We start from the raw sequence: 27805 nt of genomic DNA on the forward strand, positions 1-27805 counted from the left end.
ACAATCTGTGGTGCAATATTTCACGTGCCTAACTGTACCCCAACAGCGAAGAGTTTATATGCTCGCTAGATTAAACGTATTACCATCTGCATTACTATATGGAAGATATAATAAAGTTCGATATCTGGATAGGGTCTGCCCATGTGGGGAGGGCAACATAGAAACAGTTTCATATATCCTCCTTAAGTGTTCGTACTACAATAGGGGCCGATCTAATCTCATAGACCCGTTACTTGCTGATAGGGAATGGTTACCTACCAAATCTAAGGTGTCCCACCTTATGACCACACAGGAGCCTGTCCAACTCTAATAAGACGGCCTCCTGATTCGACAAGGAATGTTTAGCCCACAAAAGACAGCTTAGATTCCTGTTTAGGAAAGCTAGTATGAGTCTTCCCGGTGATAACTTTGAAGAATATTTTACACACAGAAAGTTGTATGCCAACTTAGTTGCAGATAAAAAGAAAACCCACTTTTGACAAAGATGGTCCCATCTTGTCGCATCTCTTAAATCCCGTGATAGTAAGACTTTCTGGAAAGCAATTGCTATCTCAAGTAACAATAATTTTTCTCCTGAAACTAGTATTCCTCCCCAAATTTGGGTGGATCACTTTACTAAGCTATTCTATTCCCACACTAATACACAACTTAATTCTGATGCAACGATTCCCTCATCATATCCAAGATGGCCAGCTGTTGATGTTGAAGAAATTACCGAACTTATAAGTAGCCTGAAATCTGGTAAAGCTCCAGGTCTGGATGGACTGCCTGCTGAGCTGTTTAAGGAGTTTTCTGATTGGTGGGCCCCACTCCTTGCCAAACTATTCACATCCATTGACTTATACGGTATCTTATCAAACTCCTGGCTCAACTCAATCATAATTCCCATTTATAAGAAGGGTGACCCATCAGCCTTCTTAGGCAAAATGTACGTGAAGCACTTGGAACAACGTCTCTCAAGATGGGTAAAAGATAACTCCATTGTCGGACCTGAGCAAATGGGATTTTCCAAAAATAAATCAACTCAGGATCACTGTTTAGTACTCGCCACTCTTGCAAAAAAGTACATGAAATTGGGCAGCAAGAAACTATACGTCGCATTCATTGACTTAAAGTCTGCATTTGACTCAATCTGTAGAGACATTCTTTGGACCAAACTATCTAAACTAGGTATCGATTCGCGCCTCCTATTCCTTCTAAAGAAATTGCACTCTTCTACAACGAGCCAAGTTAGATTTTCTTCATGTGGAGGCCTCACCGATAAAATTTCATTGAACAAAGGTGTGAAGCAAGGTTGCATTCTCACTCCCCTTCTTTTTAACCTGTTTTTGTCAGACTTGGCCAGTTCCTTAAACTCTGTCAATGGACACCCTCCAAAATTAGGTGGTAAACCAGTTCCCATCCTATTATACGCCGATGACACTGTCATCTTATCCTACTCTAAAATAGGACTTAAGCACTATTTAATAGCATTTGAGAAATACTGGCAGCTGAACCTTCTCAAAATAAATTACTCAAAGTCCAATGTTCTTGTTTTCTCAAAGAAGTGGTCGCCCTCTAGCTGGCGTATTGGAAAGGCCAAAATCCAACAAGAGTTTCAGATACCTGGGTATGACCTTTAATTATAACCTTGGATGGGTGGTGCATAGAATTAGAACCATCAAACTTGGGAAAATATCTTTAAGCCAACTGAAGTCCTTTTTTTTTTTTTTTTTTTGTAAGGGCAACCAATACGTCCCTGCCGCAACTAAGGTTTTTAACTCTAAAATTTTACCCCAAATTCTGTACGGCATCCCTATTTGGATAAATGCCTTTAATTGTGATCTAGAAGCGCTCCAAGCTAATTTTTTAAGACAAATTTTGGGTTTTCCTTGCTGTGTGTCTCATTTTGCAACCACTTCTGAACTTGGCCAAAGTCTGTGTGAAACCAAGGCTTGGTTATCAACTATTCGCTACTGGATCAAATTACATTTTAGAACGGAGCAGGGCTCCCTTTTATCTTTACTGTTAAAGGAACTCCACAACACTTCCTGGGACAACGTGACTCTGACCAAGATAAGATCAATTGGAGTCTCTCTTGACCATCTAGACCCATTTTCTGAGGCCCACATCTTTAAAACTATCAAACAACGTCTTTTGGATATGGAATTTCAGTGGTTACATCCCATTCAACCTTTTGTCTGTTTGTCAGCAATGCTGGGTCTCTCAACTAAAACTGAAAGTATCCCCCAATATTTTTATAATTTGGATACTCCTTCCCTTCGGAGAGCATTTTCTCTTGCCAGGGTTAATGCCTTCCCATCTTGAATTTTGTACGGAAGGTTTCACCAAATTCCAATTCAGGATCGAATTTGTCCATGTGACTCTAACTCCCTGGATACGCTTGATCACATATTACTTGACTGCTCTTTATATGTATCACCACGTGAGAAATGGTTAGGAAATAGGCTACATGCCAAGTTTCACTTGCCTAATAAAATAAAATGCCAATTCTTAATGAATGATGTAACGCCAGAGATCACTGTGCATGTAGCCAAGTTTTTGGTTGAAGTGTTGAAAATCCAAAACCTTAAAATCTTTGATACTTATGCTTCTCAGTTTTGATCTTATCATACTGATTTTAAGATGTATGTTTTCTGTTTGTGGTAGTTATCATAATGCCTATGCCATTAAAGGTTTATGGAATGAAAATGGACCACACAGGAGCCAATAATTATTGACTCGGTGGCAAGGTTTTTTCAGTTCGTAATTAGGGAACACGATTGTTACTCTGCACCATATAATGGTTAAGTCAGGATTGAATAACCAAGTAACCAATTTAGTGGGATTTGCATGTTCTTATAAAAATGATTTTATAGTTCATTTTATCGTATGATATCTGCATGCCCTTATACCATGATTTTACTGTAAACTTCACTGTACAATTTCCCTTTTAATGCCAATAAAGGCTTTCGTATTCAGGATAGAGCTCATATATCAAGATGCACCCCACCCTTCGCATTGCCTCCTCTCTCTAGGGTGACCAGGCTCCAGGTGGTGGCTAGAGATCTCCTGCTATTACAACCGATCTCCAGCCGACAGAGATCAGTTCACCTGGAGGAAATGGCCGCTTTGGCCATTGTACTCTATGGCATTGAAGTCCCTCCCCTCCCCAAACCTCATCTTCCTCAGGCTCCGACCCAAAAACCTCCCGCCGGTGGCAACCCTACCTCTCTCTCTTGATTGCTTCCCTGCTCTGATTTTCACTCCTTCCTTCTCAACAGCTTTTTATTTCTCCTCCACTTCCCAATTTGTCACTCCTTCTCTTTTAACTGCTTTATCTCTCCCTCTGCCCCCCTTTTTCATTTCCCCCAGCCCACCTCACAACTCTATTTGCTGCTTTCTTCTCAGATGCAGCCATAGGGTTGCCAACTGCCAGGTAATAGCAGGAGCTCTCCTGCTAATTCAACTGATCTCCAGCCGATAGAGATCAGATCACCTGAAGAAAAATGGCCGCCTTGGCAAGTGAACACTATGGCATTGAAGTCCCTCTCCTCCCCAAACCCTGCCCTCCTCAGGCTCCGCCCCCAAAATCTCCCGCTGGTGGCGAAGAGGGACCTGGCAACCCTATGCAGCCAGGCAGGAGTTTGCTAGGCCCAGGCTCTATTGAGTCAGCCAGGCAATCCTATAGTGCCAGCTGTCATATCAGTAGCTTTTGTGAGATCTCTGTCAGCATTCTTTGATTTGAGAAATTTTATCCTCCCCTGTAACTAGGGTTTCCAGCTACGGGTTGGGAAATATCTGGAGAATTTGGAGGTGGAGCTTGAGGAGGGTGGGGTTTGGGGAAGGGAGGGACTTCAATGGGGTATAATGCCACAGAATCCACCTTCCAAAGCAGCCATTTTCTCCAGGTGAACTGATCTCTGTCTTCTGGAGATCAGCTGTAATAGCGGGAGATCTTCAGCTACCAGCTGGAGGTTGGCAGCTCTACCTGTAACTTCTGTAACTCCTCTTATTTTTTGGCAAACCTGAGGAATCTCTAGGGTTGCCAGACAGCGGCAACCTGCAGGAGTCTGGTGGGACAGAGATATGGTTGGGCACTATGAGATGAGAGCATTATGTCACTTCTAGGGAAAGCCTGGAAGTGATGTCATGCTGCTCTGGCTGTAAAAATAGGACATTTTGAATTGTGGTTTTTAAGGATGATTAAGTCAATGTGAGATGTGTGTGTTTCTAATTAAGAATCCTAATAACTTGAGTATTTGTTGCTTATTGTTCTTCAAATTGCATTGTTGCTTGATCCAAGGAGATGTATATAATTTTAATATATAACATGAAAGCAGATTGACATAATCCAGATTAGGATGCCAGAAACATGGAACATTGCTCTATCTGTCTGCAATCTTCTAAATAAACTGACCAAGTTTAATATCTAGTGTTTCCACATTCGAGTCCCAGGTCGCTCCTGGCCTGGGGGAAGGCGCGCTGGAGGCGGCGGCCGCGGCCCCCCTAGCGCAGGAGCTGCCCAGGCCACTCCTGGCCCGGGGGAAGGCGCGCTGGAGGTGGCCGCGGCGGCGGCGGGCCCCCCGGTACGCAGGAGGCTGCCCAGGCCGCTCCTGGCCTGGGGGAAGGCGCGCTGGAGGCGTCCGCGGCGGCCCCCCCAGCGCGCAGGAGGCTGCCCAGGCCGCTCCTGGCCCGGGGGAAGGCGTGCTGGAGGCGGGCCCAAGCCCCCGGCGTGCAGGAGGCTGCCCAAGCCGCTCCTGGCCCGGGGGAAGGTACGCTGGAGGCGGCCGTGGCAGCGGCGGCTCCCCCCGGCGCACAGGAGCTGCCCAGGCCGCTCCTGGCCTGGGGGAAGGCGTGCTGGAGGCAGCCGCGGCGGCCCCCCCGGCACACAGGAGGCAGCCCAGGCCGCTCCTGGCCCGGAGGAAAACACGCTGGAGGTGTCCGCGTCCGCTGCCCCCCCAGCGCGCAGGAGGCTGCCCAGGCCACTCCTGGCCCGGGGGAAGGCGCGCTGGAGGTGGCGGCAAGTCCCCCCCCCTCCACCTACCGTATTGACCCATGTATAGGCTGAGTTGGGATTTTTCAGCCCTTTTTTGGGCTGAAAAACTTGGCCTATACACAAGTATATACGGTACCATTCAGAAGTATGAGCATAAAATATAAGTAAAATTTAATTATCCTGTTTAAGGAAAATTAAGATAATATGCCCTAATTTTTTGTGCAGAATATAATATATACTTTGACATTGTCTTTGGGACTGCTAAACTATTTAATGTCAGAAAGGAAAAAAAATGAGAATCTGTGACTCCTCCTTCTACTCTTATATGGCTAATACATTTTGATGATAGAAAATTATACCTCGGCTGGGGGAGATTATTAAGATGCCATTACTTCAGGGGGTTTTCATTCTCACTCAAAGGAAGCGGTGATTATACCTCTTCTTAAGAAATCAGTGCTGGAAAAGAACAGGTCAAATTCTGTGGTATCCTGGTTTAGGGTATGCAGTGGAAGAACTCGGGGATTGCCCTGAGGGAGCACAAGGCAGCAGGAGGAAGAGGCAAGGCATGACTGGGCACCTAAAGGGCATGCCAGAGCTGTAATAAGAGCAAGGCAAGTGAGGCACTTGCCTCGGGCACACAAAGCTGAGGGGTGCAGAAGTGTATCATGACTAAAATAAATGTTGTGTTATTATTACTCTTCCATTTTATGTATTTACCTTTTAACCCAAATAACTACTATGAAAGTATTGGGGGCACAATTTTATATCCTTGCCTCAGGGTAAAATTAGCTACTGATGGCTCTGGGGCAGGCAGGGTCAAAGATCTCCAGTAGTAGCCTCCTCAGCAGTAAAGGCTGCCTCAGAAGTAGAGTACTTCCTTGGGAGTAAAGGCTACTCATGTGTCAGCCCAGACAGACAGGGAGTAGGTGTGGCAGGAAGAAAGAGAATAAAAGACCAAAGTGGGAGGAGGGGAGGGAGAACCAGCAAGGCAGGAAGCCAAGCAGACCTTGGGACCCTGAAGAAAAGAAGAAATCCAAGCCCTCCCATGGAGTAGGGAGGTGACATTCCTGGCCAACAGCAAATTCTTTTCATGGGACCTATCTACATCAGTAGGGTTGCCAACCCCCAGGTACTAGCTGGAGATCTCCTGCTATTACAAGTGATCTCCAGCCAATAGAGATCAGTTCACCTGGAGAAAATGGCCACGGTGGCCATTGGACTCTATGGCATTGAAGTCCCTCCCCTCCTCAAACCCCACCCTCCTCAGGCTCTGCCCCAAAAACCTCCTGCTGGTGGCAAAGAGGGACCTGGCAACCCTATACATCAGTGTCTAACATTGCAATATGGATGCAATGGCTAGAGGCAGCAAGGAAAAAATCCTGGGAGCAGGCCCAAAGCCTTGAAAGAGACAGGTGTCTCTGGTTTAGGAAATACCTGGAGATTTTTAGGGTGGAGCCTGAGGAGGTTAGGGTTTGGGGAAGGGAGGGACTTCAATGCCATAGAGTCCACTTGCCAAAGCAGCCATTTTCTCTAGGTGAACTGATCTCTATCGGCTGGCGATCACTTGTAATAGAAGGAGATCTCCAGCTAGTACCTGGGGGTTGGCAACCCTACTGATATAGATAGTTCCCATGAAAAGAATCTGCCTCTATGGCATCCAAATTTCTCTATACTTTATCTACTTATCTATTTATCTTTATTCTCCAGAAGTTGCAGTAATGGTCCTGGGGAATTGTCTTGGGGCCATGGTCAAGCAAGCTGAAACTGAATGCTTATATGGAACTGATGCTGATAGAGAAGGTGGACACCATGGTTGAAGTTGATCCACCAACATAAAGGGGATCAAGCTTTCTTTAGTAGGCCAAATGAAGAGCTTTGGGGTGCACTTTGACCCAGCCCCGATAATGGAGACACAAGTTGGTGTTGTTGCCAGGAGTGCCTTCTGTCAGTTACGTCTTCTTGTAAACTGGCTTATTTGGATTCTGCTAACCTTGCTACAATGGTCCATTCTGCAGTCACCTCCAGATTAGACTACTGTAAGATACTCTATGTGGCTGTGAGATCTTATCTGGAACTGGCCGTTTAGAGCATATCACAACAGTGCTTCAGTGGCTGCATAGGTTACCTACTTGCTTCCCAATTCAAAATGCTGGTTATTCTCTTTAAAGCCCTTCATGACTTGGGTTCCTCATACCTATTGGATCCTACTTCCTTTCATACTTCCATGTGCCAATTGTGTTCCTTAGCAGATGACCTCCTTACTATGTCCTCCTTTACGTTAGTTTGTACAACAGCTGCTAGAAGCAGGGCATTTTCTGTTGTGGGGCTGGTCCCTTGGAATGGCTTGCTGGAATGGGTGAGGAAAGGGCACTTTTGCTCCCTGCTTTTGAAAACCAAATAAGAGCATTTTATTTCAGAGAGCTTTTTGTGGAGGGTGAAATAACTATTTAGAAGGCTTAGTTACTTTTTTGTCTGTGCATGCTTTAACTTGCTGGGTTATTGTTTTAAGTTTTTATTGCAGCTTCTTGTTCCCTGTGTTGGTCCTTTTTGAATCTTAGATAAGATGTAACTCCATCAGATAAATAAATAAAAGTTATTAGATCTTCTTTTGACATCATAAATGGGAAAGTGCTGTACTCTGATTCTCAGTACTGTTACAATCCAACTGTGTTTCCTTCCTGCTGTGTCTTCAGTAGGCAGGAAGCAGCAGACCAAGGCAAAGAGTCTCAGTAATCTTATGAAGACCTCATGGATCGCAACTAAAAGTACATACTACAGTCCAACTATGCTGAATCTAACACAATGAATGTATTTCATTATGTGCTTTTACTTTTAAGCTGCCTCAAGCAGGACCCTGGAGATGTAGCTTAAAAATGTCCTAAATAAATAGCTGCTCACTTCTAAATGTTTTGTCCACAGATAGCTTGCTGATTGACTATCAGTTTACCTTCAGTTTATTACAAGAGGACGATCGCCATCACACCGCCATAAACTTCATTGCAAATCCTGAACAGGTGAGCCAATATAATATATTGTCTCTAATATGATCATTTAGTGTTCATGGGCTAGGTTTTTACTGTATTTGGTTCTTTTTTCCCTTCTGCACTATGGAAACAAGTAGGAATGATACAAACAATGTTTTTGGTTCAAGAAGAGTAGGACATGTGCTTCTTCAACTTGTTAAATTGTATAATTAGGAATATGGATTTTGAAGTAAGATATGTACCTCTTTTCCTTTAAACCACAAGCCATTTTTTCTTCTAACATACTTTAGTCAAGTTGCATCTGCCCTCCAGAAATCCAGATGATCTTTAATCTTCTGTTGTTTGCTGGCATGGAGTAACCCACTTGGAACCAATCTTTCTGTTTGCAATGGAGCATCTATCAGTGTTGCACTCACATATTCAGGATTGATTTACAGATAGCTGCTTAATTTCACCAAGCTCCTTACTTGGTGTAAAGTGTGAGCCAGATGGGTTTGCTAGGCATTCAACCAGTATGTTTTATTTCTGGAGTCTAGGTGATGGCTAGAGTAGATGTCTGTACAATAAAGTGTACAATAAAGCTTTACTAAACTAAACGATCATATTGGATTGATGAAATGTCTTGAGTTTAATGACATCGGTCTTATCTCCCCAAGAAAAGTTGATCTTCTTCTGCATTTATCTCTTCACATAAAGGAACACTGAAATGACAGTAACATTCCTCTGGTGGGTGTTAGTAGTAATAAAGGATTTAGAAAGTGTGCATCTGGGCACCTGTTTCATATTTGATGGCTGATTCCAATCTACATCTTCTTCCACTAGCCATTAGCTGATAGTTCTTTGACTTGAATGGAACATGAGGAAGCCTTTTATAATGTTGTATCTTACCTGACAATAGCTTATTGATGTAAATTCATAATTTACATTGTTGGCATCGGTTGTTACTTAAAACCACTTGTAGAACAACTTGACTTGAAGTCACAGCAAATCCATTGTTGGCTTTGCTCAACATTGCTTGTTTGGCCATTAATACTGCAGACGATGGCTACCCTCATCTCCGGGTCTTCATTATCACAACTCAGATTGAGCATTCTGCTAGTCCTGCACATTTCCCCCATCCCATCCATATTTAGTGACACAAACTCTGTCCATGGAGAATTAAAGTAACATTTTCACTCATTATAGTTTCAGGTCTGAGTCTAGACCCACAATACCTTAACTGAAGCATATCATCAAGTGCGTTTGTTTGTCAGTGTGAACATTACAGCTGCATTTGGACATCCCGTTTAACCATGGCTAATTTTTTAAAAAATGCATAAACCTGACTTCTGGCAGGATCATACCCAAGCACCTGACTCCTCCCTGCCATGGAGGAATGATGGTGTAAAACAAATAGACCTTCAGTCTATTTGTATTTGATGAAATGAGCTTTGACTCATAAAAGCTTATACTGTGGAAAATTTTGTTGGTTTTTAAACTACTACTGGATTCAAGTTTCTTGAATTAACACTCTGCCCCCTCAACAGAGGAGGGAAAGGAACAAAAGCTGGCATGCTTGCTGTGGTTGCTCATTTGTCCTTCAAAGGACTGGTGCAATAGCTCACTTGTGACTGCTTGCCCTGCCCCACATGGGGCCCAGGCAGCCCGCTTGCTCTCTGCTGTGGCTGTTCCTCTGCCCAGCATGGGGCAACGGCCATTAGTTCACCAAAGTGGCAGCTGCAAGGGCTTTCAGCTTGCCACAGTGGTAGTTATGAGGACCACCCTGAACAGGATGAGGGCCGCTCCTTGCTTGGGAGTGGAGTGGCCCTGGTGTGGAAGGGGGAGGGGAGGGGAGGACGGTGGCCTCTAAGGCCATTGGTCCACCAGAACTTTTCCTTCTGGCTTTAATGGTCAATTCCCATGGGGGAAAGCCCCCAGCACGTGACTGATACATGCATGTTTTTATTTAACCAAGATTAAATTTTACATATGAGTCTAGCCTATACCTGTCTAATAATCAGTTGTGCATTTTACAAAGATGGTAATAATTTTTTTTGTACAGTTACTGATACTGATGGTGGAGCTTTGATTTCTCAGTACCGAATGTTCTTGTTTTCCTTTTAAATCTTTAGTCAAACAAAAACTTGGACATATCAATTAATGCGTCAAACAACTTTAACCTGAATATCACTTGGTCTATTGGTTCTACAGGTAAGAAAGCCCTAGACGTGGGGGTTTTTTTGCCATATTGTCTCAAGTACTAATCGTCTAAACTATATTTACATGATTGCCTTTTTGTTTCTTATTAATAAAGCTTAATAAAATGTATTCTTTTCCCATTCTCATTATGCCATTATTAATGATATTACTTAAAGCTCAGATAATAATTTGCAATCTGAATAAAGGTTCATTAACATGTTAACTTTCTTCCCTATTCAATTAAAATTACTTGGGCAGTAAAACCTTGTATGCTCTTTAAATTTTTAGAATGGCAGTGTTATGAACGAAGTGATTTTAATTAAGATAAATTACTTTCTTAACTACTGCAGAGACTGAGATTTTAATTTCTTTGTTTCAGTGTTGAAGCTAGGAATTTAATTATTAACCTTAACATTGATATCAAACAATAAAATTCTTCTGTGTGTGCAGATAAAAGAACCTGCTTATCTTCTCTCTTTAAAAAAGAAAAAAAAAACCTCTGAACCCCGTTTCTCTTTTGGTTTTAATAAAGGGAAAGAAAAGCTTTGTTTAGAAAGTTTGTTTCAGTTGGTTCTGTTGACTTTCTGAAAATATATCCAAGGAGAACACTATTGATAGAATTTTAATTAATTATGCCGAATGGGTAGGAACAGGTCACCCCCGCCATGCTTTGTGTGACTGATCGGTTTCCCCAAGTATCTGCTATGTTTACACCCGATGAGCATATAACGTTTGAAGGGCAAACATGTACTTGCAAACATGCAGTCTGTATGTACTGGTGAGCTACAGTCAGTTACATTGCCCCTGAACAGATCAATTGCAGGCCTTTTTAGCTCCTCTTCAAACACATCCTGATGTAGCTGGACTTAGGGTTGCAAGCACGAGGCTGGCAACTGGTGGGAGACTGACCTGTAGGGGGCCCCCTCACTGGCGATGCGATGACATCACTTCTAGCACTACAGAAAGTGGTGTCATCATGTCAGGCCAGTGGTGATTGCCTCCCCGTTCCCCCCCCCCATTTTGCTCCTGCCACCCAGATAAGTGGCTTTGGGAGGGGCCAGTGGGGGAGGTAGGAGGTCTTTTGCCAGATGCAGGAAACTGACAACCCTAAGCCTGCTAGAGAAGAGAAGTAGGTCAGAGAGCGTATAGAGACAGGTGCAATGGTGTAACCAGAGATTGCCAGTTTCTTTCTTCTTTTGAGAAGCTGCTTATACTGCTGTTTATAGTTTAAAAAAACTGTTGGGGCTTCTTATTCCTGCCTAAGTTTGTTCCATTCACAAAAAAAGGGGGGGAGTGACTGTGGCTCAGTGGTAGAGCATCTGCTTTGCATGCAGACGGTCCCAGTTTCAATCCCTGGCATCTCCAGTTAAAGGGACTAGGCAAGTAGGTGATGTGAAAGACCTCTGCCGGAGACCCTGGAGAGCCGCTGCCGGTCTGAGTAGACGATACTGACTTGGATGGGCCAAGGGTCTGATTCAGTAGAAGGCAGCTTCATGGGTTCATATGTTAAGGCTAGCACTGAGAGAATTGCACTACTCTGCTCTGGAGGTCAGGGTTTTACATTTTTCAGGTATAATGTAGATGAAATGCATTTATTGTATCAATATTCATGAATGAAATAAAGTATTTGTTTCCTGTTCCAAATATTTTAAAAAAACTAGTGCTGAGTCCAAATGCCTGCCTTACAGGATACTAGGTTGAGAGAGGCTGTTTTGGCTGTTAGGAGGGTGTGTTTGCCCTTATTTAATAAGTGCACCCACAGCCATTTGTTCACGTGATCCTCGTGGTGGTGATCACCTTTCTCTGGAGCCAAGAGGACGAGAGGGCAACATGACCTCTGCCAGAACCAGAGCCATGCAAACAGGCCGCAGTGGCAGTGAACAGGCCGAGCTTTTGTGACACTTTTTGCAACTCCCATCCCGGTCTGGTTCTTCAAGAAAAAAATTCTGTGAAGAGCTCTATCCTAATAAAAATATATATTTCCTAGATTACTGTTAATTGCATCTAAGGATGCAACTCAGTGTTCAGCAGCAAATGTAGAATACTTAATTCATGTTTCCCTCCAGCATGCAAAATAAAAGGGAGAGTGTTTGCAGAAAAAAATGGTGACCATGGGTAGGCACTTAACCCATCTCTTGCTTGCGCCTTTTTCTCCTTCCTCTGGCTGATTTACCCTCACTGTTGCTCCACCCAAGTAGAGAAAAGTGGCTGGAGAGGGAAAGTGTATGTGTATGAAGGTGATACAATATATACAATATAGAAATATGCCCTGACCTGGATAGCTTCATGGTAGGCTGATCTCATCAGATCTCAGAAGCTAAGCAGGGTCAGCCCTGGTGAGTATTTGGATGGGAGACCTCCAAGGAATACCAGGGTTGTGATGCAGAGGCAGGCAATGGCAACCCACCTCTGAACATCTCTTGCCTTGAAAACCCTATAGGGTTGCCATAAATCAGATGTTGACAGTACAAATATGTGTGTGTATCTGTCACCTTTTGTTTCATTTCACCAATTCAGCAATGTACAAACAGAATTTCTGAGAAGTCTCATGCCTTGCAAATGAGACATGTTTATCAGGCTTAATATTAAACTTCATAAAAACAGTTCAGATACTAAAGCAATCTTTTACCATCAAGAGAAATGCACTTTCTGCACTAGGAAAAAACTATGAATTTTAGTGTAAGTTACTTGGAGAACGATACTAATGGTGTAGTTAATTGGGATAAATTTGCTGTAAATTCAATATCCACTATATCTTTAATGAATCATGCATAATCTTTGAAGAAGGCATAGAAATGGGCGTGTAATAGAGATATATGTATAACCACACTTTTTATATTGAAAGTGCTGGGTTTTCAAAATCTGTAAACAACCCTAAAAGGACTTTAGTCCTCTACACTATAACATGGGGTTGGATCTTGTACTTACCGGTATGCTGTACTGGCAGATTCCTCTGTTCAGTGGTTCAAGAAAATCTTGCATTGATGTATCTGATGTAGTGAGCTGTGACTCATGACAGCTCCTACCCTACCAAAAGTTTTGTTAGTCTTTAAGGGGTTACTGGACTCTTGTTCTTTTCTATTGCACTAATGCAAAGGTATCTTGCAGCAGTGGCAAAAACCTTATGCTGGAGAACCATGGCCGAGCCTGCAGAGCAGAAGTTCATAATCCAACCCATTGTTGTTGTCCCCCCCCCATTATGGTCATTATAATCTTGGAGATCAACCAAGAGTGCCCTTTTGACCTGTGTGAGGGAATATCAAGAACACATAGAGAATGAGTCTCAGGAACAAATGAGATTTGACACTGGGGGCCAGATCCCACACAAAATCTCCACTGACAGAAGGATTTTTGTACGCTGTGTGTGTGTAAGTGCCATCAAGTAGCTTCCGACATATGGTAACCCTATGAATGAATGACCTCCAAGACATCCCACCAGTAGTCTTGCTCAGGGTTTGCAGATTGAGGGCTTGCTTTATTGAGTTCATTCATATCATGCTGAGTTGTATTCTGCTGTATTCAGCTTTTCCTAGCATTAATTCCTAGCATTATTTGTACAGTGGAGTGGGATTTCTCCACCCCTGCTGCCGATCTAAATGCCACCCCAAAATGCTATTCCTGGTGGATAGGGGACATTCAGGAACAGCGAGAGGAGAGTTCAAGGTCTGCTGTGGGAGGGGGGAATCTGAAAATTGCCCCCCTTCTGTCAGAAAATTTCTGCTGGATCCAGCCTTAGGTGTTCCATGAATGGGAGTTTCCAGCATTTTTTTTTTTTTAAACTAGGAGCATGCAGGGCCCTGTGTGTGTGGAGGGTGGGGACCATAGTTCAATGTGGGGGGGAGGTGAGCCTTTGCCTCCCACACTACCTTTCTGACCAGAAACAGCTCTGTGAATTCCTGTTTGCTTCCTGGTGGGTAACATAAAGGTACTTGCATCAGTTATGTGTATGTTTCCCTAGTTGGGCAAATAGTAGCTGGTCAGAAAAGGGGCACAACGGAAAGGGGCACAAGGGAAAGGTTTAAACCTCCTTCCCCTTGTACAAGTATATTGATCTGACCTGTTGTTTGTACAGGCCTACTCTTTAAAAGAGAAAAACTCATTGGGAACCACATTCACAGAACTCTTAGTATCACATCTGGCCTTGGCCTTAATAGCTGCCCCAATGGAATTCCAAATTCTTTTCCACTAAGCGTTTTCTGGAAGTGGTGTTAGAGCACCTCTATTATATTTGCTGAAAATGCGATAAGACGTTTTTGTGATGTTTATTTGTTTCAGCACACAGCTTTTATTCCTTCTGGTGATGTATACCTATTAGCTGTATTAAGTTCTTAGGAACAGATGCACTAGAAACTGAAAGAAATAAAAGTATGTCTACCTTTAATTATGTTTATGTATTTTTTTTATAGCTGGAACGATATCTGGAGAAGAGATTCCTGTAATTTCAAAAGCTAATATCAAGGAGTACAGAGATAGCTTTTCCTGTGAAAAATTCAACTTTAGGAGCAACCCAAATATCACTTTCTATGTATATGTCAGCAATTTTTCATGGCCAATCAAAATACAGGTTAGTAATAATTATAACAATCCTTACATTTCAGTCAGATTAAGTTAATTCTTTCCTGGTCACAAGGAACCAGCTACTCTACAGGTAGAGGACACCGTATCAGTTTGCATGCTGTAGCATTATGTGTAGTATATATTTTTAAAATCTTTGGCAACTTTATTGTGAAGTGAGTTACCTGACTTGCAACAGAAGGCTTAATTACTAGATTAAGACATTTTGGGTTACTGCACTTTGTATTCCCAGGGATATATTAAGAGTTTGAAAATGTTTTAAAAAAACATCGCTTTAAAAGGGTTTTTGCATACCACGGCTAATAAATGGTTGGAAGACGTTTTCCCAGCTAAAGGGGCCAAACAAAGTGCAAACAGTATTTTTATAACATTTTCAAACTCTTAATACATTGGTGGGAATACAAGTGCGGTAACCGTCATTAATCTACATGCTATCTTCACATTTAAAAAAAAGCTATTGGCTGGTTGTTCTTGTTAAAATCCTGTAAATTAATGAAACCTGATTGCCGAAGGAAGAAGCTTTATGCTTTAGGATAGCCAGGTCCCCCCTGGCCACCAGCGGGGGATGGGAGGGTAGGATTGGCAGATCCAGTCTGGGAGACTCCTGGAGATTTGGGGGTGGAGCCTGGGGAGGGACCTCACTGGAGTGCAATGCCATGGAGCCCACCAAAGCATCCATTGTCTGCAGAACTGATCTCTATAGTAATGAGTTGTAATTCTGGAGGATCCCCAGGTCCCACCAGGATAGGGTTGCCAAGTGCCCGGTGGTGGCGGGTAAAATCCTGCCAATCCACTGGGCTGCCCTCCGACCAGCTGAGGGCCGGTAGCCAACGTGTGCTCACGTGCCCGGAAGCAACATGGGTGCTCTAGCAACTTCAGCAGAGATTGATAGAGTGTCCACGTTGCTGCCGAGTAAACTCGGAAGTGACGTAGGCATATTGCGAGGGACGCGTGCGTGCATCACGCCAGGCGTGTGTGTGTCCCACACTGCTGAAAAGCTCCCGCCGATGGAGCTACGGACCTGGTAAGCCTACACCTGGAGCCGGCATCCTTATTATGCTTTAACAGAACGGAAAAATAGAAACAAGTGCTGCAATTGTGCTTCAGTGTCAAGCATAATTTGGTTAGCTGCAGGGGTGCTGTAAAATCCTTAAATATATATCATAACTATAATAACATGCACACAATTAAGTGCTACAGGATTTGTTATGAAAGCATTTCATTATTCTGTATGTGAGCCCCAGTATTTCAGGAAAATAGTACAGGTATGGGGAGGTTTGATCAAAATGAATATAATGCTGGGGGTGGGGGGAGATTTGTATTGTGAACAGATTGGTATTTTTAAGAGACAGAGGTCGGTTTAAATCTTAATTGTCTTGATATGTTTGATTTTCTTATGTTTAGTGTGCCTGTTGAATTACCAATGGTGGACTGGCCATTTGCTGTACTTTTTTTGGGGAAATCCTAGTGGGCCACTGTCTTGAGCCTGTACCCATGGTGCAGCCAGTGAGGTGGAGCACAGAGGCCAATGGTTTCACCCTGCCAGCCAGGGCATTTTGCAGCTAGCGTGGAGGAGTATCTGCACCACAGAGCCCTCTGCTTGCTTGGTAGGGATGCCATGGGTGCAGCTGGAGGCCCCCCCCCCAGCAATTCCTTTTGAAGTTTGGGGAATGGGGAGGGAGGGAAGGCCTGGTGCGCTGGTGTTGTGTGTGGCATGCCATTGCCTATGTTACTTCCAGTTTAAACAGGACACTCTAGCATTCTGCTAGAGTAAAACCATAGAGTTTTTGTGAAAGGGCACACTCAGTGTCTTTCACTGTGCTCAAAATATACAGGTATATTTTACTAGGCAGGTTCCATTGATCTACCTTTGATATAAGTAAAGTAAGGGGATGATTTAAAATATCTCATTCCTTCTGTTTTGCTCCAGTAATCTCCCTTTTTGTTTTACTTCTTTGTGAAAATTAAACCTGTGGTTCTTTATCTTTACATCATTTTTTCCACTAGAACGAGATTTTCCCCATGAATTACACAATTAATGTTAAAAATATGTACATCAACAAAGCAGTATTGTACATAATATACATATATGTGACATACATTGTACATATATACAACATACACATTGTATATAAAAATATGTACACAATGCAAATTAATTTACAAAACCAGCAAAGAACAAAACTTGTTTGCACAAATATACATGAATGTAAAAATAGGGAACATTCACTCATCGCTAGGTGATATTTAATTAGAAAGCATCTCTCCAAGGTAGCTTCCAGATTTATTCAAGAATAACAACACTTTGATGCCTAAGCTATTATATAATGTGGCTTTGAAAGTCCCTTGGGATTCAGTAAGCTTCGTGTAGCCAAACTACGTAATCGTATTGCCCAGTTGATGAAGGATGTGATGCTGCAAAACTAGTTCACCTTGATCAATCACCATGGACCCCCTGCCCCACCCCACTGCTCATACTTCTTAAATCAAATCGAGAATAGATGCCGTTTGACCCAATAACGTTATCTTAGTATCTTTTCAACACAGTGTAAATATAGTTCCGATTGATTTTCTATAGCTCTGTTTGCAGTTAGCCAATCTTTCAGTACCATTAAGGTTTTGATCAAATGAGACAATTACTTTTTCTAAATATATTTTTAAGATTGCTTCAGTTGTGTTACTAAGACATTCCAGCTCTCACAGACAAACACCCAAAGTTATGTGACTTTTTTGAATATGAAAAACTGTGTTAGAATAAAAGAACCCTACAATGGCCATCCAATACCAGATGACTGTATAATCCAAGAGGCTACTATAAATTGCTTCATTTAGTGGCATCTTCAAGTGACACCACTTTACCAAAAGAAGAAAGCAGTCCAGGGAATGATGTAAAGTGGTCTCCATATTTTAAAGTGTGCAAATACGTTTGTAAATTAAGGAAGAGGTAAACATGAACAGTGCTATGGGAATATCTTAGCATGCAGGAATAGCTGAGGAATGTTAAAGGAAATTATTCCATGATAAGTGAACTTTAGTATGCCCCCTTAGATCCTTTCATTAACAGTGGGAACAATTACTTAGTACAAATGTTAATACTTTGCAAATATTAAATAACAGAGATATACTAGGTAATTTCTATATGACTTCATGTAAAGAATTCCTATGTTGTGTTGCAGGCAAGGAGTGAGGGCTGGAAGTGTAGTCTGGGAAGCAGTCCAAAGTCATTCACAGTTCAGGCAGAGTCCAAGGTATCAACACAGGCAAGGGCAGTCCAAGGCGTTAGTCAGGGTCAGTCCAAGAAGTCAGGATACCAGGAATCCAAAGTATAGCAGGGAGACAAGGCCGATACACAAGGATGCTGGTGACAAGTTGCTTGCACAACAAGCAGGCTTAACTGATGGCTTAAATACTTTCTCTCGCTGATGTAGCAGACCCAGCTATTGCTAGTTAGGCTGATCTCACAGGTGGTGCTTCAGCCCTGCTCTTCATTACTGCTTCCAAGGAGGCCTCTACATTGGGCCTTCAATCTCGCACTTTGCCATCACTGTTGCATTGTTAGATGAACCCATCTCCTTCTCTGATATAGTGGCCTTGGTGAGGCCTCTGGGGACACTGCATGCTGTGAGGTGTCAGGTCCAGCTGGAGTCCTTGAGCCAGCAGTCTGCAGGCATAGTGAGTCATCTCCTGACTTTGGCTGTTCCTCTGTTCTGGCAGGCTGTAGACCCTGTGGTTGTTCCTGTGTGACTTCTGCCTGCGGATATCCCTCTGTTCTGGCTTCCACTTCCTCTTCATCAGAGGAGGTCATCCTATATTTAATAGCCAATGGCTGACTGTTGTGGAGATTGCCAAATGCACACAATGTAGTCAGCAACTGTTATGATTTTGTGTTCTCCAGATGTGGAGGAACTCCAGGATTTGCAGAAAAATATTATTTTTAAAGAAAAGATTTCCTGAGGATCAAAAATCCCCTCCAAATAAATAATGCCAACATCTGCTCATGTGCGGACATCATGCATACACACAAAATAGAGTTCATCTGCTATTTTGGGCTACCCAGTTGCACCAGATGTTTTAGCAGCAGTGGTAGCCACAACCAGGAGGAAAAAATGAGGTGGAGTCAGCAGAAGGTAGAAAAAAAACAGAGCTGAGCTGGGGGGAGGAGCCTGATTAGGGCAGAGCCTGAGGAGGGCAGGGTTTGGGGAGGGGAGGGACTTCAATGCCATAGAGTCCAACTGCCAAAGCGGCCATTTTCTCCAGATAGATCTCTATCAGCTGGAGGTCAGTTGTAATAGCAGGAGATCTCCAGCTATTACCTGGAAGTTGGCAGCCTGGGGTGGGGCAACCCAATGAGAAAGTGAGTTGGCAGCAGGTAGAGGAAAACCTGACAATGCCAAAGAGGGAGGGGAAATTGGATCCACAGCTGGGAAACAGGAGGTAAGAGGGGAAATGGGATTTCCCCTCCCCAGTGAGTCATATATAATTTCATTTATCAGGGAGATTATTTTTCTGTCTCTCTGTAGTAATCATACTGATTTTCCCAGGAGTTAATTTCATGGATACAGCAGTTCAAATTTGGCATTTGTGTGGAGCTAAATAAAGAAAAAGGAAAGAAAACTCAAGTATGTTTTTTTTACCCCACAGTTCGTAAGGCAAGGTACTTAAGATAGTAAAAATATAACATTGCTATAAAGTTCATTGTGTATTGGTTTCAATTATTTCTGCACTGTTGAACACATAATATAAAAATGGTTGTTTCAAACATTAGTGGTTTAGAGTCTCAATGTATTCCTCAGCAAAGAGAACACATTTCCAGGGAAGTGTTTTAATTTGGTAGTATGTCTTCTGCTTACCCAGAGGTTCCAATATCATATTTTACAGTGAGGAATATCTGCAGAAATCATGAAGGAAGGAGCATGTTTAAACCAAAATCTTGTTGGATTACATATAAGGAACACAAACCTACACACGAGAGAGAGAGAGAATTGTAAACATTCTTCTTTTAGATTCCTACCACCACCTTTAGAAACATGTTCTGCCATAAGGTTATTGCTGTAAAGTGTAAAGTTTGGCACTCACACTGAGCTTTTGCAAGATGTCTTTTGAACACATACACATTCAGGTTGCATTCAGATAGCAAATTTAACTCCAGTTAAATTAAATACATAGGAATCTGCCTTTTTGTCAGGATCACAAGTCTCACTCCTCCCCCCTTCCTTCTAGTGCTGAATTAATTAAGTATTAGCTCCAGTTGGTGTAAAATTTCACCCTACTAACCAGTAAGGGTGTAGATAACAAAAATTGTAGAGCCAAAGATATACACAGAAATGGCTGGTTTGTGTTGGAGCAGTGATTTCCTGTAACTGTAATATAAATCCTGGGTTATTAGTATAATGAAACCCCCTTCCCTGAAGCAATCTGTGGGTTTGTTTGTTTGTTGAGTTTGGGTGCTTACCAGCAAAGCAACATGCCTTGTCTTTTTCTTTGATTCTGCTTATTCTGTGGGTAATGGCATTTCTTCCTTCCAAAATGTTCCTTAGCCAGTCACCTTTCGAGACAAGCTGCAGAGAGCTCCTGTTCTCCCTCGCTTGCTCCTTTGTGGGGGACAGAACCCTTTTGTTCTTTGCAAATACCATGCTTGGGAAAATAGAGCTGGGGGCAGCTTGTTTAGGAGCCCATAGAATTTGAACTCTTAGTCCAATTTGTTGAAAATAAAGGGTTCTTTAGAGGATAGGCAGCATCCACTCTGCTTCAACTGTGGTGTCATTTTGTTGAAAAACAGCAACTCCAGCCTTCCCATTATTCCCCATAGGAAATAATGGCAGACTGACAGGAAAAGATGGGGGGGGGGGCGGGGGGGGCAAAGGAAGAGATCTAGTAAAATGAACAGAAAGAATGCCACAGGATGGAATGACAGCCCCTGCACCCAGATAGGCTGCTCTGGGCCTAGAGTGACAGCCCCCAGAATGGAATAACAGTCCCTTGGAGTAGAACAAATGTTCTGCCGTTGAAATGCCAGCCCCTATCACTGTCCTTGAAACCATATAAACTGCGCTGGGATTAGAATGACAGCCCAAGAGTACCGATGCCAGTCCCAGGGGCCGTCATTCCACTCTAGGTGCTGTCATTCCCATTCCAGATAATTTTATCTGGGTTCAGGGACCGTCATTCCACCCTGGCGGCTGTCATTCCAGACCCAGGGCAGGTTTCTTGTAATCAGTTCCACATTTTTATTGCAACTTTTGTGTGCTGTAATGTATTTCAGTGGAGCCTATGCAAGACAATTGGCATTCTTGGCGCCCATTATATCCAGTGGCCCTTCAGGCAGCAGGCCTCTCCCATTGTTCTCAATAGGCATTTTTGTCATTTAGTACATCCCCATAATGGCAGACCAAAAGAAAGGAATAGAGGGGGTCTGCAGATGAAGTCACTTTTACTTTGCGAAAGGAAACAAACAGGCCTCACAAAGGATTATGGCAAATGCAGAGTTTTCAGTGGAAATGTAAGATTTTTTTTGTCAGTCAGTCACTGTAAGAATAGAAAAATGCATACACTTTTTTTTTTAACGCTGTGGCCAACCAGAGCTCTCCTGTTACCACCATTTTAAGACTCAGTGGAGAGTCTGTACCATAAGGCATCTATTTCATGCATCTATAAAATTAACCCCCTTGGTCCAATTCACTTGAAACTTGGGGAGACTTTTGATTATAGGAAGGACTGTGTTGGGTGCAGATTTGATGGCATTATCTTTATAAACAACTGCCCCAGACCCTCATATACAATCCCCATTGAAAACTCCATAACCCACACAGGCTTAAAAACTGAACCAGTAATGTTGTACCCAGAAATAAGCAATCACGGTAAACATCTCAAATCCTAGATCCAGAATTATAACAATTTTTTTGTGTTGGCACATACCCCTACTAACCAGGACCTTTAACCAAAAATTAACTCTGGTTAACCTGCATTCATATAATGAAGTAATAGAAAAATCCTCAACACAATATATTTTATTATTTATATTAGGGGACCCAATGGGCACCTAAAGGGGCTTGCAGCATTCTCTTTTACTTGTTTTATCCTCAAAACCCTGCACGGAAAGTTAGGTTGAGAGAGAATGGCTGGCCCAAGGTCATCCAGCAAGCTTCCATGGCATAGGGAGGATCTGAACCTGTACCTCCCAGATCCAATCTTACACTAGCTATTACATCACACTGGCTATAGAATAAATAACAAATATATTTACAACATAGTGACATTGAGATTTTCAACTGTTAGTGTCTGTGATTAGAAAATCTTGACATACAATTTCTGAGGAATTTTACTTAGCAATCTTATCATAAATGATTAACATGGATTGATTGCTAAATGGGAATATTAGCTTTTCGTAGGATAAGCCTTAAGGTTATTTGGTATTTTTACATGAAAAAAATGTGTATACATGCACGTACAAGTGGCTGCACGGGGAATTGTTCTCAGCAATGTAAGTGATGTAATAACAGTGATTTAGTGTCCAAGGTTCAATTTTCTAAAGTCTTAATGGCCTTTGGGGTAGCTGCTAGTAGTTATGTTATAGCACTGTGTGAAGATTATAACTCTTGAAGTGTTGATTGGCCATTGATAATGTCAAGGCAAAGGACATTATTTTTCTAAAACTACTTTGAATATATCATTTTGGGAAATGTGAAATCTGTTGTCAAAATAAGGTTAGAATGGGATTCTAATAAATATAGAGTATGGAATTATCAGGATGATTCTTTGGACTTGGTGCTGCAGTTAGGAGCCAAATACTTTTTTGATTTATGAGACTTGAAGGGTGTTAAGTGGAACACCTTGAAACTGTGCTATTGAGATTTCTCAGTCATACTCAGATTCTCTCTTTAGATATATAATGAAGGGGAGTTCAATGGTATGGGTTAGATCCAGACTATATTTTCCAGTGGCAGAATGGAACTCTCACTGCAGCCCATTGATCTGCTCCTGAGGGACAGGAAATCCTGAGAAATGACATGAGGAGGGTCTGCGCAAGGGGGAGACAATTGAGGGAAATTACCAATTTAGTCTGGATCCAACCCTATCAATCAGGTGCAGACATCCCCCTTTACTCTTCTGCTAGTTAAACAATCCTGGCTTTACTAATGGACTAGGAGCCCGGCCTTTGCCTGGGGAGGAAGGGGGATAAATCAAATAAATAAATAAAATTAATAAAGGGGGTGATGGGGCCTGATTCCCCCAACTGGTCCAAGTATAGTTTGTTTATGAGGATTTCACATCCTCAGCAGTTTATTTGGGGGGGGGGAGGCTTACAGGGGAAGCGGAAAGTGGAACAGATCCACTTGCATGAGCCCCTTTCATTTTTGCAAATTTCGATTCCATCCTTTAATTATCGATTGGTTTTCTTAAAGCAGATATTTCATTACAAGTAGCTACCATGCTTATTTGAATCCACAAATTATAGGGCTGATATCAGATCGGGTACTGTAAACTTGCAAAACAGAAAAATTCCATTTTGTATTCAGTGAGTAGAAGACAGTTGTATCAACTTCATCTTTAGATGGCACCTTGTGTTCACTTTTGGACATCATTTTAAAAAGGCAAACAGAAAATTGGCCAAAGTTATACGAGCTGTAAATTCAAGGTGCTGTGGAAGAGGGAAGGGGTGTGTGTGAATGATTTGGAATAGTTAGGTCTGAGAAAGAAGATATATGATCATTTAAACTTTTGAATATTTAAAACCTGCTACTCAAAACCTATAGGTTAAATGAGTAGTATCGTTTAAGTAAGTAAGTAAAACCTATATTTTAAAAGGAAGAAAAGATATTATTCTCTGCAGTAATGTAGTACACACTGTGGCTGCTGTTGCTACTAAATAAATGGTATTAGATCGCTTAGGTTCCTTTTGGTAAGTGAGTTATCTTTGACTGAAGGAAGACTCCTTCACCAGAAGATATCTCACTTAGCAGAATGGGACTATTGGCTCCAACCCACTAATATTAACTAATATTAGTTGGAAAAGAGATAATAGATTGGGGTTAGATCCAGACTAATTTTGCCTTTTCTTCCTTTCATTCTCGCACCAAAGCTCCAAGGGATAATGCTCTTGAGCAGCAATATATGTATAACTGAAAGCATGAAAATAATGAAAAAAAATTACCTACAGGCAAAGAAATTCTGGGGGTTTTACCACAAAGTAAAAAAATTCAAAGCAGCTGAAACTGAAATTTCAGAATGGACAAGTTAAAAAGGGGATAATAAAAAGAGGACTGAAATCCTCACGAAGGTATCAATCTTACCTAAAGGGCATGGGCAGAGTTGATCAGAATATGGGATATTCATAAATCTACCCTGGCAAACCTGAGAAGGATTAGCATTTAATCTAGCCATACAGAAGGCCCTTGCATATCGATGAAAGGTCAACTAATATGCATATGATGGAAGTTTTTTGGAGGGGAAATACCAAAATAATGAGAGGAGCAAACACAGCATGCTCTGAACCTGGTACTTTGATAGTCAAGGTTGATAATACATTTCTTAACCAGAGCATAAATCTCATGTTTCTCATGACTTTTCACCAAATCTGACTACATTTTTCATGAGTGGAATGGAACTTCCGTGTCGTCCCCCCCCAGTAAAACCCATGGATCTCCACAAAATGCTATTCCCAGGCAATAGGGGACTCTGAGGAACAATATTGCAGAGGTGTCCATGGAGATAGCCAATTCAATCTGGATCCAGCCCTTGTAGTACAATTTGACAAATGGAACAATATGTTAAGAATTTACGTAGTCTTTGTTAAAAGATTTTCAAAACAACTAGATAAATCTGGTATAAACAGTTTTTTAGATGGCACATAACACCAGTGGACATTAAGAAAATGAATGAAACATTTGACAGCCGTTGCTGGAAATGCAAAGATGAAGATGGGACGTATTTCCTCTTGTGGTGGTCCTGTAAAAAAGTGAAGAAGTATTGGATACAAATTCATCAGGAAATACAGAAGGTGTTAAGAGCTAAATTCCCCTTGAACCCTGAAATAGTGTTATTGGGGATAGAACCATTAAATTTGGATAAGAACCACAGGGATTTATTTAGTTATATGACAACCGCAGCAAGAGTGACCTTGGTAACAGTCTGGAAGCAAGAGGGCACTCCTGAATTAGAGAGATGGCAGCAAAAAATGTCGGAGTATGTGGTGATGGCCAAATTAACTAACATGCTGAAAGGGAGAACAATGGAAGATTTTCAAAAGAAATGGGAGAATTATTTTGATTACGCCAAACAAAGTATAAAATCAGATGTGTGAAATGGTGGGAGTGTTTTAAACTGGAGGAAATAGGTAGCAAATCGTAGAGAAGAATTCTTAAGAACTATAGAACTATAGGATTAAGCGTAAGATATTGCCCGCAATGTTAGAAATGTTTAATTTGCAAATAAGAGTAGTTGATAGGGTTGCCAACTGCCAGGTAGTAGCAGGAGATCTCCTGCTAATTCAACTGATCTCCAGCCAATAGAGATCAGATCACCTGGAGAAAAGTGGCCGCTTTGGCAATTGAACTCTATGGCATTGAAGTCCCTCCCCTGCCCAAACCCCACCTTCTTCAGGCTCCGCCCCAAAAATCTCCCGCCGGTTGAGAAGAGGGACCTGGCAACTCTAGTAGTTGACTATTAAGTAGAATTGATATCAAAATCAGTTCTTGTGACCATTTATTGACACATTTATAAGTGCTTATTGATTTTTTTGGAAGAAGTCATAAGCTGTATGTGTGTGTATGTTATGGTTAAGTGTTTGTAAAGTGTGCAAATAAAATATTTAAAAAACAATCAACTAGATAAATTTGCTGAGGGAAAATTAATTGCAGCATTTTTCCACAGTACAGGGACTGGTCTAGGTGACCCTCAACATGCCTTTCAACCCCCCTTCTATTTTTCACCTATTAAAAAAATGTGCATTTAAAAATAATTGTGGTGATAACAGTTATGTGCCAAGGTATGGGAGCACTGTAAATAGTTGATTATTTAACAATTTAAAAACAAGTCAAACATCTAATTAAGAGGTAATTAGTTTCCGGTCACACAGAGTTTTAATTTGTATGTCATTTGAATGCTTGAGATAAGAACTTCAGTAACTAATGTGCCAGTTGCATTATTTCTCCTCAGAATAGACCAAGATATCATTCACTAGTAACTGTAGATTTGTAGATACTGTTTCAAATAAAAGGTATCTCTTTGTTTTGCAAGCAGATGCTGAGATTTCTTTTTGCAATTTCTATTTCCTTTATCTAGTTAGTTAAATAAATTGTAGCTATCACATTTAACATTAATAGTAGATATTGCTCAAAGGTAGATTTTACTTTTTTTCTGTTAGGAAAAGCAAAGTTCTTGGTTGGTATGTCATGCCAAAGGAGTATGGCATGGTCCAGAATTGGGCTGTATCTTTTTAAAAAAGATTAAGAGATGAACAAAAAGTGAACATTTTATAATGTTAATTTCCTTTATAGTCTGGTTTTCTCATCAAAATTCAGTATGGATCACAGAATCAGAAAATAATGCATTTAAATACACTATAATACATACTACAGATTATACAGGTGAAAAAGAATAACCTGGATTAGGATCATGATTTATTAAATAATGGAAATCTAGGAAAGTCATGGGAAGTAGTTTCATTAAAAACAACAAGAACAAGAACTTTGTTTGTTGAAACTGATATAAAATATGTAAAAGCCAAGACCCCCATTTTGGTGTCTTTGTCATGCTGAACTTGCAACTGGGGGAGATGATAATGTTGATCATTATTTCAGAGCCTAGCTTTCCCCAGTCTCTTTTTCCTTGCCCCTTTTGCTGGTCTTGTTGCCATATTGGGCAGAAGAACATTGAGGGCCAAGATGGCTTTTTGCAGCTGCACAGCCTCCAGGCTGTCCTTGGACATGCCCTTTGCCCCTCTTTCACTAGCCTAAGACAATGACAAACAGCAGGAAGGAACAAGGATGGAGACTGTGTCCTGCATGATTGCTGCATAGGGTTGCCAACCTCCAGGTAGTAGCTGGAGATCTTCTGCTATTACAACTTACCTCCAGCCGAGAGAGATCAGTTCACCTGGAGAAAATGGCCACTTTGGCAATTGGATTCTATGGCATTGAAGTCCCTCCCCTCCCCAAATCCCACCCTCCTTAGGTTCCACCCCATAACTCTCCAGGTATTTCCCAACCTGGAGCTGGCAACCCTATTGCTGCATGTTGACAGGGCAGAATTTTTTCCCCTTTTGCACCTGCTCTTGGCTTCCTTGGACATTCATGTTAAAGGGGAGCGATTACACATTTCTCCTTTGCACAAGTGGTTGCGGTGCTCTCCTTGGTATGACTCTGATCTGATATGGTTGAAAGGCAGCATTTCATTGCTGAATGAAAATATTAATAGATACCACAAATATGCATTAGTAAGTTTTAAAAACTTTCTTATTTCAATTACAAGATCACCTATGTGTGCTTTCACACATCCTGAATAATGCACTTTCAGTTCACTTTCAATGCACTTTGCAGCTGGATTATACTGTGTGAAATGGCAAAATCCACTTGCAAACAATCATTAAAGTGCATTGAAAGTGCATTATTCAGGATGTGTGAAAGCGCCCCAAATTAAATGCTAAGACAAGAGTTACTTGCATCAGTGTAACTGTATATACTGTTCCAACTTCAGAAATTAGGAAATAATAGGATGGCTGTAATGACTCACTGCTGCCAAGAGAGGAGCCTTAAAAATAGTCTTCCAATGACAGAAAACAACCTTTCTCCACTGGAGCAAGGCTTTATGGGAAGATTCCTTATTTAATGAAACTGAGTTGCTGGATCCAATCCAATGTGTTTATTGTAGGGAACCCACAGGATTTCAGTAGTACATGTAGTGTACATATTGTTGTTCTGCTGTTGTGTACATTTATCCCAGCCTTTTTCTGTTTGGCCCTGTCCATTTTCCATTGGGGAAGAAACTGGCATGTGTATGCCCAAATGGTTCTGCAAATTAGGCAGAGAGGAGAGTAAATAAAGGCTAAGTATGAGAAACCATGAGAACAGCTGTCTGTCAGCATTGTATTAAT

At 41.7% G+C, this 27805-nt stretch overlaps 1 protein-coding gene across 1 annotated transcript in view; it reads left to right on the plus strand.

Moving 5' to 3' along the window:
- Positions 1-27805, plus strand: part of ATRNL1 (attractin like 1) — a 645181-nt gene that overhangs the window by 272301 nt on the left and 345075 nt on the right. The window contains exons 22-24 of the mRNA XM_056850671.1: positions 7898-7992; positions 10074-10152; positions 14547-14704. Coding sequence (XP_056706649.1) covers positions 7898-7992; positions 10074-10152; positions 14547-14704 — 332 coding nt within the window. The remainder of the gene's footprint in view (positions 1-7897; positions 7993-10073; positions 10153-14546; positions 14705-27805) is intronic.

The sequence above is a fragment of the Euleptes europaea genome, chromosome 5 (assembly GCF_029931775.1).
Source record: "Euleptes europaea isolate rEulEur1 chromosome 5, rEulEur1.hap1, whole genome shotgun sequence".
NCBI lineage: Eukaryota > Metazoa > Chordata > Lepidosauria > Squamata > Sphaerodactylidae > Euleptes > Euleptes europaea.